The sequence below is a fragment of the Felis catus genome, chromosome B1 (assembly GCF_018350175.1).
Source record: "Felis catus isolate Fca126 chromosome B1, F.catus_Fca126_mat1.0, whole genome shotgun sequence".
Classification (NCBI taxonomy): domain Eukaryota; kingdom Metazoa; phylum Chordata; class Mammalia; order Carnivora; family Felidae; genus Felis; species Felis catus.
In genome coordinates, this window is record NC_058371.1 from 103072003 (window position 1) to 103087454 (window position 15452).

The following is a 15452-nucleotide window of genomic DNA, read 5'->3' on the forward strand; positions in this document are numbered from 1 at the left end:
GGGTGAGCATTGGCAGCAGGAAGACAGACCATCCTCAGGGGCAGGTGAACCTGAGATTGCTGTGTTCCAAGTGGTTCAACACAGAGACTCTCATCTTAGAACTGAATCTTGAAATGCAGGTCTATAGCTCATGATTTATTCAATGCAGTTTGTTTGACATGTTCCTTGATATTCAATATCTAGATGTTCTTAACTGGTGAAACCTAGAAGGAAATCCCACAGGGCAAATCCAAGTCTGCCCTTTTCTCTCACTGCCTCTCTAGTCTAAACCACCTGAGTGATTTAGAGAAGAGTTTCCACGGAGGAACACTACAAAGAGAAAGATCTGCCCTGCTTCACCATCCTGAGCCTCTACAAGCCATGTCCACAGTTAACGGCTTAGATTTCTTCCTTGTACCAGAAAACGTTGAGCTTGTAATTGTTTTCTCGGTCTTTCTTTTGCCTCCTGTGTGAGGGATTTAAACATAGTATTTATTGATGATAAACTGCTTTGTTTTGTTTATGGGCTGTAGTAAGTTTTACAGAAGTGTTTATACTTCTGCAGATATCCAAAACACATCTGCTTCAAAAAAAAAAAAAAAACAACAACAACAAAAAACAAAAAAAATAAAAAACACCATGACACAACCCCAAAGTACGAGAAATTCTGGCCAGCACAGTGCACAGTGTGGATTTAGAGGGGGGTTGGGAAATGGTAATAGCGATGACGGAGGTAAGAGAGATGAGCGTGATTGGCAACAGGTTTGGACAAAAATTACTTTTGTGTTGCCTGCATAATAAAAGCCACATAGTATAATTATATTTTTAATGCGCCTCTATGTTTTGTTTGAAGTCCATATTGCTATAATGTTGTATTGTTCCACACAGCCAGACTATCAGTGGTATGCTCCTGACCAGTTTCCGCCAGATGTGCAGCACAAGGCAAATGGTAAGACCACAGCTGTATTGAGCATTCTTTCATGTTTACATTTTAATGGGGTCTTTTCGGGATGTTTACTCAACATACATTCATTCATACTCAGGGAGGGCCTTCTCTAAAGTTGTGTTGCATACACAACTCTAATTTGATGCACCTGGGGTTAAATTGAACTCCTTCAGAAAAAGAAAATGTTCAAATGCAGAAATGCATGAATCTCAGTCCTGGCTTCTGTTCCCATTCCAGTCTGAGTCAGTATCCCATCTGGGGTTAGAAATGAAAACTTCAAGTAGAGCTATACTGTAACAACAACAACAAAGCTCTGTGATTCCACTACAAAGGGCAGATGCACATCCACTCTCCCAGGTTGAGTTTGCTAGACAGATGTTTTAAATGTCACTGGCAGACAGACAGAGGAAACAAAGACTCAGAACTGTGTTCCCTAGTGACTAAATGTCAGACTCCAAGTTTAGGCCAAGGTAGCCCACAACACCCACCTCTAAGTACACTGGAAAAAACCTGAAAAGGCACCTAGAAAGTACTCACAACTAACTACTCTTTTATCTTACTTTTCTTTGGTTTACCATTCTCCTCTTCTTTCCAGAATCTGCCATACTTTCTACTACTTATTTCTATGGTCTCAGGAGGCCATCTAGGAATGGGCTGTATAAACTGTGCTATAACCGTAATCTTACCTCTGTTTTCATCACATATCGTCAAAAGTCAGCCATGCCTGCTACATGCTTAAAAATCTCCTGTGACACACACTTGTGACTCTATGTTGTTAATTTCCAGAGATTTTAATCTATCCACAAAAGCTGAAGATGAGCCATATTCCAATTTCAGATCATACTTGAAACTTGATCTCATTTAGTTCAGATCTGGGATCATAGAATTCTGGTTTTTAGTATAAGGAGCCCATTATGGAGTGGAAATAGAAAGCTAGGGATAACATGTAGTCTTCCGGGTTGTATACTTCACAGTCCAAAGAGTTCTTCATGGTAGTCTATGCAAATGTAGCCCCCTACAACAAAGAGTTGTGCTTTATACAACCTGGACATCTGTACCCAGCAGCACTAGGAATGGCAAATGCCATAGCTTACAGAAGGCTTATAGAAAAAAAAAAAGGTAAAAAGTGAGAGCTGTATAATAAAATGTCTAGTTATTTATCAGAAAACTGTGGGTCTTTGTTTTTCTTTTCTTTTTACTATGAATATAGCCCTTGGCTTTAATGAAGTTCTTGGGTTCCAGCCATAACAGAGAGCTTTTATTAGAATGGCATACTATTAACCATAATGATTGTTGTATAATGTCTGTGTTTTTGAAATCCGTTGTTGTATAATAGCTGAACTGCCACCCAATTATAATTTTCCACTTCATATTATATTGGTCCAGAATGAATATTAAAGATATCTTCTCTCTGAGGTGGAGTTTAATCACTAGAAAATACAATTATGCATAGAGAATTCAGTAACATCATAAAGCCATTTATATATCACTACTAGATTCTTCTTGGACTAATATAATAGAACCTAATAATTATGTAAAATAGAAATGAATTGTCATGACCTTCAGAAACTAAATAAAATTAGGCAAAAATAGAATATTATAGTCAGTGTGCAAGACCCACAGATTTTTGTCTACTTGGGAAGACAAATTCACATAATTCACATAATGAAATTTGTGGTGTGTAATATGTTGTGTGACAGTCTATAGATTAAAACTATAATAAGAAAAAAAAATCTCTGTTATGTAGCAACCTGAGTATTTTTAAAATGTTGTTTAAATCTTCACAATATGCCATAAAATAGGTTTTGTTATTGTGCCATTTTACAGATTAGGAAACTGAGGCTTAGAGAATTTAAGTAGCATGCCTAAATCACGCAGTTGGTAAAAATTAGCCCTGAGATGAGATTCCAAATGTATAGAACTTTAAAACCTATCTTTGAATCACATCCTATCGTTCTCTTGAAAACCCCCCTCTCACTATATTAAAATTTTCTAAAATGATTGATATAAAGTGAGAATGGGGGCTTTAACTTGGATAATTATATGACCAGAATCTAACCATGAATAGTCTTTTCTTCCTATGAACTTGTAACATATGTTATTTGTGCTACTCATTTGATATTTTGCATATCATAGATAAAAGACACAGTACAATGCAAGGTTAAATACATAATAAATGCTATCAACGAGTTCATGCTTGGGCAGCCCTGGTAGAAACTGATGGGATGTGTTGCCATTTGAAACCTTTCTTTCTCCATACCAACACAGCTCTGCAGCTAACTGTGGCTTCTCTGTAGCAGAGAAGAGGGCTGATCATGGGCCAGGCCATAGAAAGAAATTCCCTACTCAGAAATCTACCTGTTTTTGATTTCTGTTGCTCCTCTTCTAGCTTCCAAAGCTGATGCTATTTTAAAGTTCAAGCCAGGTCATAAAAATTGCCAAAAGCTCTGGAATCACTCTTGTCAAAAAACAAAAACAAGAACAGAAACATCTCATGTGCCATTATTTAATTTCAGTGGCGATTCTTCTTATTTTTTTTCATTTAATTGGAAAGCTCCTTTTGATTTGTAAGTCCAACCCAATTTCTCAGAATTCCTTTTTTTTTTTAAATATTATTTATTTATTTTGAGAGAGAGAGAGAGAGCACAAGGAGGGGAGGGGCAGAGAGAGAGAGAGAGAGAGAAAATCCCAAGCAGGATCTGCACTGTCATTGCAGAGCCTGATGCAAGGACTCAGACTCACAAACCGTGAGATCATGACCTGAGCCAAAACCAAGAGTGGTATGCTTAACCAATTAAGACACCAGGGTGCCCCTAGGATTCCTTTTTTCAAATGTTTATGTATTTATTTTGAGAGAGAGAGAGAGAGAGAGAGAGAGAGAGAGAGAGAGAAAGGGAGAGCATGTGCACACAAGTTGGGGAGGGGTAGAAGAAAGAGAGGGAGAAAGAGAATCCCAAGTTTTCGGTGCAGAGCCCAATGAGGGGCTTGATCCCACGAACCATGAGATTGTGGCCTGAGCTGAAATCAAGAGTCAGACACTCAACCAGCTGAGCCACCCAGGTGCTCCCAGTTGCTCAAAATCCTTAAAAGTAGCTTTGTGGTATTATTAAATATGAGTTTAGAAATCTTTTTATTATACAGATTTTTTAAATAATAGTACTCATTGTCTTACTATATGGCTAATATGTTTATCTTTCACTATTCAGGAATATACTGCTAGCCAATATACCCTATTCTTTGGGCTATAAATACCAACAATCAAACAATAGAAGGAGAAATGAGTGGAAAATCAGGTTCTGTTTCTGATAAATTATAAACAGAAAGTATTTTTTTAATGTTTATTTATTTTTGAGAGGGAGAGAGACAGACAGAGCATGAGCGGGGGAGGGGCAGAGAGAGAGGGAGACACAGAATCAGAAGCAGGCTGCAGGCTCCAGGCTCCTAGCTGTCAGCACAGAGCCTGATGCGGGCCTCGAACTCACAAACTGTGAGATCATGACCTGATCCGAAGTCGGACACTCAACCCGACTGAGCCACCCAGGCACCCCAGAAAGTATTTTTAAAACTCATATAAATTCTATTCATGTAATAACTATGTAAGTAATTTACTTGTATTTAAATGAAAATGATCCTTTCAGAAATATGGTATTTAAATTAATACTAATTTGTATGTGTGCTTTGTACATTGCCCTAGTTCTCAGTTTTTTATTAATTTCCTGTGACTCCTGACAAATTTACTTTTTTACCGCAATATATATAGCACATTATATTTTGATCCTTATAATTATTCCTCTTAAGATCATCTAACCTGAAATAGCGGTTCTGATGTCTATGCATGAAGTGTTTGTAGAGCAGTAGCCTTGTGATTTTTCAAAGGTACAGTGGGTAATGAGTGATTAAATTGCTCTGACACCACTAGATCCTCCTTTAACATTCCCAGGGCCTGAGGCAAGAATACATGGAGAGCTGCATACTTCATGTTAAATATTTAAGTGTCATGAATCAAGCATAGAAGCTATTATAGTCTATCCTCCTACTGATAAATATACCTGGAATGGCAGAATGAAATTTAAAATGCTCATATTCCAACCAGTTCTCTTCCAGGAAACAGTGGCACAGGAACACCTGAGCCATGGCCCATCCCCTTCTCTTCCCACCTTTCCAGTGGGAGGGGTCTTGAGTGTGAATTTGAGTACAGCCCGTTTGCACATCCCAGCTTCATCCATATACCCCTCATTATGCTCTAATAGCACCCCTTCACTTCAGGCTTGGGAAAGAGGACCACATGAGGCCTAGAAGCAGAAATAGGGTCGGTTGGGCAGGAAATTTGGGGATCTGCATGTGGGTACCAACAGCTTGTTCTAGAAGAAAGCAGACTCAGGCGAAGGAGAGAGATGGCTAGAGGAGGACCACAGCAGAGCCCTGTATAAGTGTAGACTAATGAAGGACTCCCTGGCCAAGGATTAGTCTATTGAACAGTCTTTGAGTAAACTAATTTCCATCTTTGCTCTCAGTTACTGTCTCTGGTTATTTTAGAATGCTTTGGGGACGCATTGAAAATGAAGTCTTCTGGGGTGCCTGGGTGGCTCAGTCAGTTGAACACCCGACTCTTGATTTCAGGTCATGATTCCAGGGTCATGGGATTGAGCCCTGCATCAGGCTCTGTACTGAGTGTGGAGCCTGCTTAAGATTCTCTCTCCCTCCTTCTGCCCCTCTCCCAACTTGCACATGCACACTCTCTCTCTCTAAAAAAAAAAAAAAAAAAAAAAAAAAAAGAATGCACACACACAAAAAGAAAATTCTTTTTTCAAAAACTAAAGATTTAAATAAAGGTTTTCAAGACATTTAAGACTTGCTTGGCTTTCTCTCTTTATAGCACTAGATTTTAATATAGCATTTTAATATATTGAAGTACACAGATGTTAAGGGGTTACAGTTTCTGTTTAGAAACATGATTTTACGGGGGTGCCTGGGTGGCTCAGTTGGTTAAGCGTCCAACTTCGGCTCAGGTCATGATCTCGCAGTTTGTGAGTTCAAGCCCCTCATCAGGCTCTGTGCCGACAGCTTGGAGCCTGGAGCCTGCTTCATAGTCTGTGTCTCCTTCTCTCTCTGCCCCTCCCCTGCTCATGCTCTGTCTCTCTCTGTCTCTCAAAAATAAATAAATTTTAAAAAAAATTTAAAAAAATGTGATTTTACAGAGAACATTTTAATTTCATTTCATCTGTTATCAGAATAGGATGCAAAATGACTTCCATGTTTCTAGAACAATTATGACATAGTTGAGTTAGTATAACTTTGAAAACATGTTTTGTTTCTTCCTTGTGAAATGTCAAAAAGGCTATGTTTTCTAACTATTTTGCCTGCCAGTCACTTCGGTACCTTCCAAATTTTTCATATGGTGCAGACTTGAACTCTGTCTAATGAGCCAGAGCTCAATTCTTACATCTTTGGAAAGACATGAAATGTAGGCATGTGAGATTGTGTTGTGAGAAAACATAATTATTTCTTTACAATACAGAAGATCAAAGTCCAACTATTATAATTGGCCTTTACTAACGTCTAATAATAACTCATTAACTGAACACTTACTGAATTCGTTTCCTAGGGCTACCATAACCAGGAGCAAACACGAGGTGGCTTAAAAATGGCAGAAATTTATGCTCTCACACTCTGGAGGCTAGAAGTCTGAAATCCCAGTGTTGGGGTCATGCCCCATCCAGATCCTCTAGGGCAGGCTCTTTTCTTGCCTTTTCCTGCTTCTAGTAGCCCCAGAATGTACTTGGCTCGTGGTAGCAGAACACCAATCTCTGCCTTGCTCTTCACATGGCTGTCTTCCCTCTTATCTGTCTGTGTCCAAATTTTCATCTTCTTGTAAGGACTCCAGTCCTGTTGGATTAGGCTAATCCAGTATAATCTCATATTAACCTGATTCTGTATGAAAAATCCAGTTTCCAAAAAAGGTCACATTCACAGGTACCAGGGGTTAAGACTTACACATATCTTTTGGGGGGACACAATTCAACCCATAACACTAATCCTGTGCCAGGCACTATTTTAGGTGCCATATATATATATATATAATCTCCTCAAAACCTTATAGCAACCCTATGAAATGAGTACCACTGTTTGTTGCTCCTGTTTTATAATTGTGGAAACTGAGGACCAGAGACGTAATGTCACTTGTCCAAATCCACATAGCTGGTTATTGCCTACAACATAGACAAGCCCGAGCAGTCTAGCTCCAAAGCCCACATTGTAACCACTGAGCAATATGGACAACCCCTGGCTATACATTAAAATATAGTAGTGTTGTCGTTTTCATATATTTTATTTAAATAAATTCATTTTTTAAATATTTATTTATTTATTGAGAAATAGAGCAGACACGCATGCACAGGCAAGCAGAGTAGAGTGAGAGAAAGAGGGAGAGAGAGAGAATCCCAAGCAGGCTTCGTGCTATCATCAGGGAGCCCAGCACAGCACTTGAACTCATGAACCTGAGATCAAGACCTAAGCTTAACCGACTGAGCTACCCAGGCACCCCTATTTAAATAAATTCTAAGGCCCTGTCCTGAAAGCCAGAATCTTTCTCATTTTGTGTCTTTTTATAACTGTCTTTGTATCTAACCATTACTGGTAATTTTACATTGGTAAGACGGCTGGATTAGTTGGACTTTTTTTAGTACCTGGTAATATGAGGAGATACAGGAACAGTAAACAGTGTAAACAGTAAAAGCTACTTAAGAGATGTAAGAAACAGAAGAAACTTAGAGGCTACATTGGGTGGTTTTCACTACAGATGGGTAAAATATTAAGAATATATTTCTTTTATAAAATACATTACTTACTTGGGGCAGCTGGGTGGCTCAGTCAGTTAAGTGTCTGACTTCAGCTCAGGTCGTGATCTCATGGCTGGTGAGTTCAAGCCCCACGTCGGGCTCTGTGCTGACAGCTCAGAGCCTGGAGCCTGCTTCAGATTCTGTGTCTCCCTCTCTCTCTGCCCCTCTCCCACCCATGCGCTCTCTCGCGCTCTCTCTCTCTCTCTCTCTCTCAAAAACGAATAAATGTGAAAAAAAATTTTAAATATATTACTTTCATAATAATCTTACCAGGAGTTAATAAAGAGTATTAATCAATTAGAGACAGATAGTTTTATGCCTATTTCATTTCTGGAGTTTCAGAGAAGAATTGCAGGAGAAATTATAAGTTGTCCTCACCTTATAATGCTATAAAGTTCAGCTTATTGGTAAACTAAGTGATTTTGCTAAGGGAATATTAAATAAAGTGTAAATGTATATTTATATATACAGGAACATATGAAAATGCAGGTGGTAAATATATTCCTATGCAGACACTGATTTATAAGCAAAGACTAAACATTCTAGTTAACATTATATATAGATATAGGTAGGTAGATAGAACCTAGATGAGAAAAATGCACACAATAAGGCTAGACTAGTCACAATTCCACTAGGTATTGCAATATACCTCCTAAATGGAAGATAAAATTCTGTAGGGAAGCGAGGTTTATATTCCATATTGCGTCTCAACTGGGAAGAATGTTTACTTCCCTAGGTTTCCTTAGTGTTGATGTGTAAGCACCCACATTCTAAGAGGTGAGTGGGCATGATCCTCCTCTTTCTTGATTGATATCTTTGCCTTCTCTGTCCTCTTCTCTCCCCAAATTCCTTAGTTCCCCTCCAACCTGAGGGGACAGGGGAGTGTGGGGGAGAGGTCCCAGGCCCAAGATTCCATCTGCTCTCCTTCTTGGATCCCAGAGGGGGACAGGGGAAGAGGGTGGCATCCCTAACCCTCAGCAGTGAGGAAGAACAGGGCTCCTAGGGCCTGAGCTCTGACCACTACCCACCATCTCCCTTCCTCCCTGCTCCCAAGACTGGCCCATTTCTGCATGGGGCAGTGGGTTACAGCTCAGTTCGCACTGAGAATGTAAGAGCTACAAAATTTCTACTAAATTAAGTTTTGTGTCTTCAAAAGAGAGAGAAAGAGAGAAAGAGAAAGCAAAGTCCCCTCAATCCTTTTAACCTTTCTGCTGCACTGGTGCACCCTCTCCTCTCAGGGGACTTCAGATTCAGCTAATTTGATGTAGAGTCAGACATGGCCTCTGCCACCAAGATCTCTGGGTTCTATTCAGATCACTTCAGCATCATGCTATTTAACATGCACTCTTGTGAACATAAAAGCATGGAGTGTAACACATACCATTAATAGATAATAAGCCACACATTAGTGAGTAGAATTCTTTACCAATCAATAAGGCAAAGCAGACTGTGTCTAGCACTGTGAGAACCCATGATTCCCTTGTGGCATTTCTCTTGCCCTGCCATCAGAACTGTGGAGCCAAGTCTGATGACAGAAGTCTCTTCCACATTCACTATATGGGGACAGTCTGCCTTCTCTTCAAGGAACTGAAGACCTGTTTTTGCTTTTGTTCAGATTTCCATTCTGCCATGGATTTTTTTTTTTTAACGTTTTATTTATTTATTTATTTATTTTTAATTTTTTTTTCAACATTTTTTATTTATTTTTGGGACAGAGAGAGACAGAGCATGAACGGGGGAGGGGCACAGAGAGAGGGAGACACAGAATCGGAAACAGGCTCCAGGCTCCGAGCCATCAGCCCAGAGCCTGACGCGGGGCTCGAACTCACGGACCGCGAGATCGTGACCTGGCTGAAGTCGGACGCTTAACCGACTGCGCCACCCAGGCGCCCCCATTCTGCCATGGATTATCTCGTAGGTCACAACCTCCCTCCATCTAAAACATGGAGATAATGACCTTTGCCTCTGTACCTATTTCACAAGAGTGCTGTAAAAACTACAGAAGAATTATTTTTTTTAAATGTTTTAAGATATCATTAATGTATTAAATCTAAACTTTAGATTGTTTTAGACCTGTGGACTATGCTTCTGGGTCCAAATTTATGTTCTTAACATATTGGATACCTTTTTAATGTAATGGCCGCCATGCTTAGAAGAATATTTTTTAAACCTGGAAAGGAAACTGTTAGTGAGTCCATTTAAACGTTTGTTTATTTGAAATACCAAATGCAGGCCAGCAAAAATAAAACATTCAATATATTCAAAATTGTTATCATGAATAGGAAAACACCTTATTTCTTGAAATTTATATAATTGTATATATTTTATTTATTTTTTTATATTTTAAAAGTTACATATATTTTTTCTGTTGCCATGAGGAGATCTTTGATTTTGTCTTCCCTATAGTGCTTTCCTGTAGTCCTACTAAAATATACCGTGTTTTTCATATTGGTCTTCATGGGCCATTAACACATCTTAAGAACTGTGATCTTTTCTATTGCTTTGACAATAACATACCCTTTACCACACTTAAAGTAGTTTAGGTGACAGCTGTCATTCTGTGGGCTACGTAGTGAACCCCATAGTATCATATATGACTTACTTTCACAAGCAAATGCCTGAGCCACCAAAATGCCAGCAAGGATACGAAGTAGTACCGACTATTCCTCTTCAGGCGTGAGTAGAACGAGGCCACAGCTGATTTCACAAAGTGGTAAGCATATGTCAGTGCTTAAAATAATAGCCCTCCATTTCCCGCCCCTTGATTTCTCAGTGTAAACTGATGGGAACTCATGAATAAAATCTCTCTCTTTTTTTTTTTTTTTTTCCTGCCAGCCTCAATGTTTATGTTCGCCTTAAGCCAGAAGAAAAGAAATGAATTTTCATTTTTTAATCTGAAACATTTTCCTGCTGTTTTTCATAGGCTTCTCCTCAGAAAAGAAAGTCAATCAGTAGAAGCACACACACGTGCAGAGCGTACGGGCGGAGGGAGAGCTTGGCCGAGGGCCCTCATTTCTCTTTTTCCCGTGGCTTGCGTCTGCACAACTGCGTACCATCTACTCCATTATTTGTGCCCGGCAGTGTCTCCCTGTGGCATGGATAGAGGAAAAGACTTGTGACGGCTAAGATCGTGAGCAAGTCTGAGAAGCCAGTGTGACACAACCAAACACAACTTCCAGTTTCCTCGGCATGAGATTGAGCAGACAGATTATGCGCCCTTCTTTGAAACTCTCTTCAGCATATCGCTGTCAGATTTTACAGAGGTGATTTCCCAATTTCAGCGACTCCACTTTTGGTGCAGTGGTGTTATATGTTGATTGAAATATGTATTCCCTGGGGGAAAAGCATCTGCAGGGGTAAATTTGTAACATTGCTCCCGTTAGTTGTATAGGGGCTTGGTTCTTTAGCCTGTTTGATCAGATACTGTGTTCATCCTTGTTGGCCTCAGTGAACTTGTCAATAGGACTGAAGAGGTGTATATACTTCCTGAAACTCAATGAATGGTTCAATCTGAATAACATATAAACTTGAAACTGTTCTTTAAACAGATCATTCCTTTAAGATGATGGGAAATTGTGGGCCTACTTCATTTCTAGGTGGACTAGATTATGAAAGAAAACCCTACTGTGATGATGATGGTATTGGCTGTGTTCATATACATGTCCAGTAGTAGTTCGGAGATACGTGGATCTGTAGTTAAATCTGTTTTTTCTTCCTGTGGATTTGAGTAATTATTGATGAAAAACATGTCTGACTTCTCGAACCTATTAAAATGGAAAATGAATGTATCCGAATTGTGTGGCAATTAAATTGTACAGTGGCATGACAGATGTCTAAAGACTAAGCAGATTTAAAAGTATTCCGTTCATCCATTTAATAAGGGTTTTGCTACGACCAACCGGAGATCCTCTTTGTGAGATGTATAACAGGAGCGTGAGATCCACAGATATCTGTGATCCTAGACGTACCTAAAGAAAACCGGGAGCATCTGCTGAACCTGAAGTCACAAAAAACAATCCAAGATACTGCCGAAACTATCTAGCTCCGACTTCCCGAAGTTATACTACTTAATTCCAGCTCGGATGCTTTTCTTTTTCAGTTTCTGAATATACTTGAAACTTCGTGTAATGGAGAAGTGAAAGAGCTTTAGAAAGTTAACTACTTTCAGCCTGAGTCCAGCTACTCAAACCACAATTCCTGAGAAAGAACTATCCTTCTCTTACGTTAATTCTCTGAAGCTTTGTTTTTGTTTTCGCTGCTCCTTATTAAAGAGACAACCCATTCTTGAGCAATACTTCAGCATAAGTGAATCAGGAAAACAATGGAGTTTACAAGTCAGTTTCATGGAAACACATTTTTTTTTAATTTCTGTTTCCTCGGATTAGTGGAAAAGTCATTGCAGTAACAACTTTGAGTGGTGGATTAAGTTTACCAACTGAGATGTGCCTGTCAGAATAAGAACGGAACACACATACAAGAAGTACCCTTTGATGAACTCATTCTAGGTCAATCCAACAGCAATAAAACAAGACTTAACCATCCCATTACTATTACTGAAGTCTTCCTATTATTAATTAGCAAATTGGCAAACATTGGCAAGATGGCACCAATGCTAATGTAATGGGAAAAACTCCAATTTAAGTGAGACCTAATTTAATTTGAATTCCCAGTGGGTGACTGCAAATGTGAGAAGGGGACCCCTTGATCTGAATACACCTGTGCTTCCAAGAAGACAGATGTCTACAGCCTTGGCCATGGCCCGAGAGCCAGCCAGTCCCTCCTGGGTCCTTCTCCCCAAATCGTTTGTTTGGGGACTTCTGTCTCAGCCCATAATAAAGGTCATCCTCAGCTGTGGCATTTGCTTCATTATCACAACACAATTTGTGGAAATTGTGTGAGGAATAGCTGAGGGGAAGAAGTCCTACCATACAGTCTCTTTTATCTAGGAAATGTACAACTAGGGCACATTTTAAGTTTTTGAGGATCGTGGAGAATTTGATCTTGAAGGTATCACATTCACTTTGTCCTGATTGTGATGTGAAGTCAAAAGAAAACCTTCCTTGGGGTCTGGTTAGGTCTGGGAGTTAGGCCAGCCTCTGTTGCTACTAGCATAGAGTTTTACCTCATTTTCTTTTCAACAAAAAGGACATTTCAGACTAACTTGCTAATATTATTAATTATGGACAGACCACATGATTTTCTTTAGTTTATTTACTGAGCTCCATCACCCAGCAAGAGAGATATAATTACTGCCTTGTTACAGATAATTAATCTAGGGCACAGAGAGATTCAGTCATTTCTGCAAAGTCTCAAGGCAAGGAAATGGCAGAGCCAGGATTCAAAATTGTGGGCCAGGGCCACCCAGTTCTGTGCATGCTGTAATTCTGTTTTCTAGGTTACTCCAGCAAGTTCTCCTTGTTTTTATAGTTCTTTCGGGTTTTCACAAAATTGCATTACAAGAACATACTTGTTAGGAGAAAGTATTTTAATAAGGAAAATACTGTATATTGTATAGAATTTAGTAAGTTACCCCTGGAATGAAGAGAAATATCTCATTTTGGGGCGCCTGGGTGGCTCAGTTGGTTGAGCATCCCACTCTTGATTTTGGCTCAGGTCATGATCTCACGGTTCGTGGGTTCAAACCCCTCTCGGGCTATGTGCTGACTGTGGAGCCTGCTTGGTATTCTGTCTCCCTCTGTCTCAGCCCCTCTCCTGCTTGCTCTCTCTCAAAAATAAATAAATAAATAAATAAATAAATAAATAAATAAATAAATAAATAAATAAATAAATGAAGTATCTCATTTAGGCAACTACATGGGAAAAGAAAAATATACACTTAATGTTAAAGTGACATGAGGGGCACCTGGGTGGCTCAGTAAGGTAAGTATCTGACTTCGGCTCAGGTCACGATCTCACAGTTCATGGGTTTGAGCCCCATGCTGGACTCTGTGCTGACAGCTCAGAGTCTGGAGCCTGCTTCAGATTCTGTGTCTCCCTCTTTCTCTGTGTACCCCTTCTCTGATCACACTCTGTCTCTCCCAGTCTCTCTCTGTCAAAAATAAATAAACATTAAAATAAAATAAAGTGCATTACATGGTACAAGTATGGGCCTGAATGGTTGCTTTCATGTATCAATACATTTTTTAATGTTTATTTTGAGAGCAGGGAAGGGCAGCAAAAGAGGGAGAAAGAGAATCCCAGGCAGGTTCCCAACCCAGGGCTCAGTCTCACAAACTGTGAGATTATGACCTGAGCTGAAATCAAAAGTCAGACGCTTAACCAACTGAGCTATCCATGTGCCCCATAACATAGCTCAGTCACTAGTGAAATCAAATCTAAAAGACCTATGACCTCCCAACTCAATAATTCAACTTAACAGTATTTTTAATTAATTTTTTCAATGTTTATTCCTTTTTTTGAGAGACAGAAAGAGACAGAGCAAGCGGGGAAGGGGAGAGAGAGGGAGACACAGAATCTGAAGCAGGCTGCAGGCTCTGAGCTGTTAGCACAGAGCCCTATGTAGGGCTGGAACCCAGGAACTGCAAAATTATGACCTGATCTGAAATCAGATGCTCAATTGACTGAGCCACCCAGGCTGTCCTTCTCTGTATCATTCTAATCTTAGTATATATACTGCCTAAGTGAGCACAACAATTATTATATGAATACAGGCTTATTTTCAAAAATGTCTAGGCAGCACAAAACATCTCACACTGCTTTTGCCTCTGTGCACTATTTTTGGTTGAATACATATTTGAGGGTGGGGAGAGGCAGAGTCATTTAGCAGCTTTTATTCTCCTCAATTTGAGAGCCCCTTTGCCCCCTTTTCCTTTTTGCCATTTTTCTACCCATCTTCCCAGGGACCCCAATAATATCAGATCCGAAGATGATATAGAATCATTTGTGTTGCTGTTGCAGCTACACTATGGTCTTCCTTCCCTGCCTCAAAATTGCTTAATCTCCAATTATACAACTTGAAAGAAAGGAAAATATTTTCTATAATCCCTACTTTTAATAATTTTAGAAATATTTTCTCTTGCTTCATCACCATTTTACCTATCTACCTCTTCATGCTCTTTGGTCCAAGGAAGAAAGGTGTTCTGGGGGACTCCATTTGTGATTCTATAGAAAAGGAAACTTCTACCAGCACGCACTATGCACACACCCACATATAACACACACACACACACACACACACACACACACACACACATACACACACACCCTGCCTCTACCTCTCTACCTTACAGGCAACAGTTTAGGCCTCTAGTTTCTCCATTTATGTCTGGGTAGATTTATTCAATGGGAAATTTTGCATAATAAAGCTAATTTTTTTTTCCATTTTGCCTCAAATCCCTGTGTGCATAATATATTGCCAAGAATACTGACAAACTCTATCCTAAACTCCTGCAGGAAGTGATAATGTTGAGATCTAGAACCAAATAATTTGCCAGTAACTGCTGAATAATACGAGGGGACTTTTAATGTTCATGGGAGCATGTGAGTCTCACTAATTTGTGTACTGCACGGAAAGTTAAAATAATTCCTCTCTACTCTCCTTTGACTTTATTCCATTCCAACATCAGAAGGAAGAGCGCAATTTATGAGACTCAGGAAATACTGTTTGGTAAACTAAACCCAACCCTTAGGGCTACCTCATGTGCTTATTACTGAGAATTAATTTGCTG

The 15452-nt window shown here is 39.5% G+C and overlaps 1 protein-coding gene across 2 annotated transcripts in view; it reads left to right on the plus strand.

The window, feature by feature from the left end:
• The window catches only part of TNIP3 (TNFAIP3 interacting protein 3), a 103979-nt gene extending 92427 nt beyond the window's left edge, over window positions 1-11552 (plus strand). For both annotated transcript variants that reach the window (XM_023252839.2, XM_006930884.4), the window contains 2 exons: window positions 868-928; window positions 10688-11552. In XM_023252839.2, the coding sequence (XP_023108607.2) occupies window positions 868-928; window positions 10688-10719 (93 nt within the window). In that variant the 3' untranslated portion in view covers window positions 10720-11552. The remainder of the gene's footprint in view (window positions 1-867; window positions 929-10687) is intronic.
• Window positions 11553-15452: the final 3900 nt, after the last annotated feature.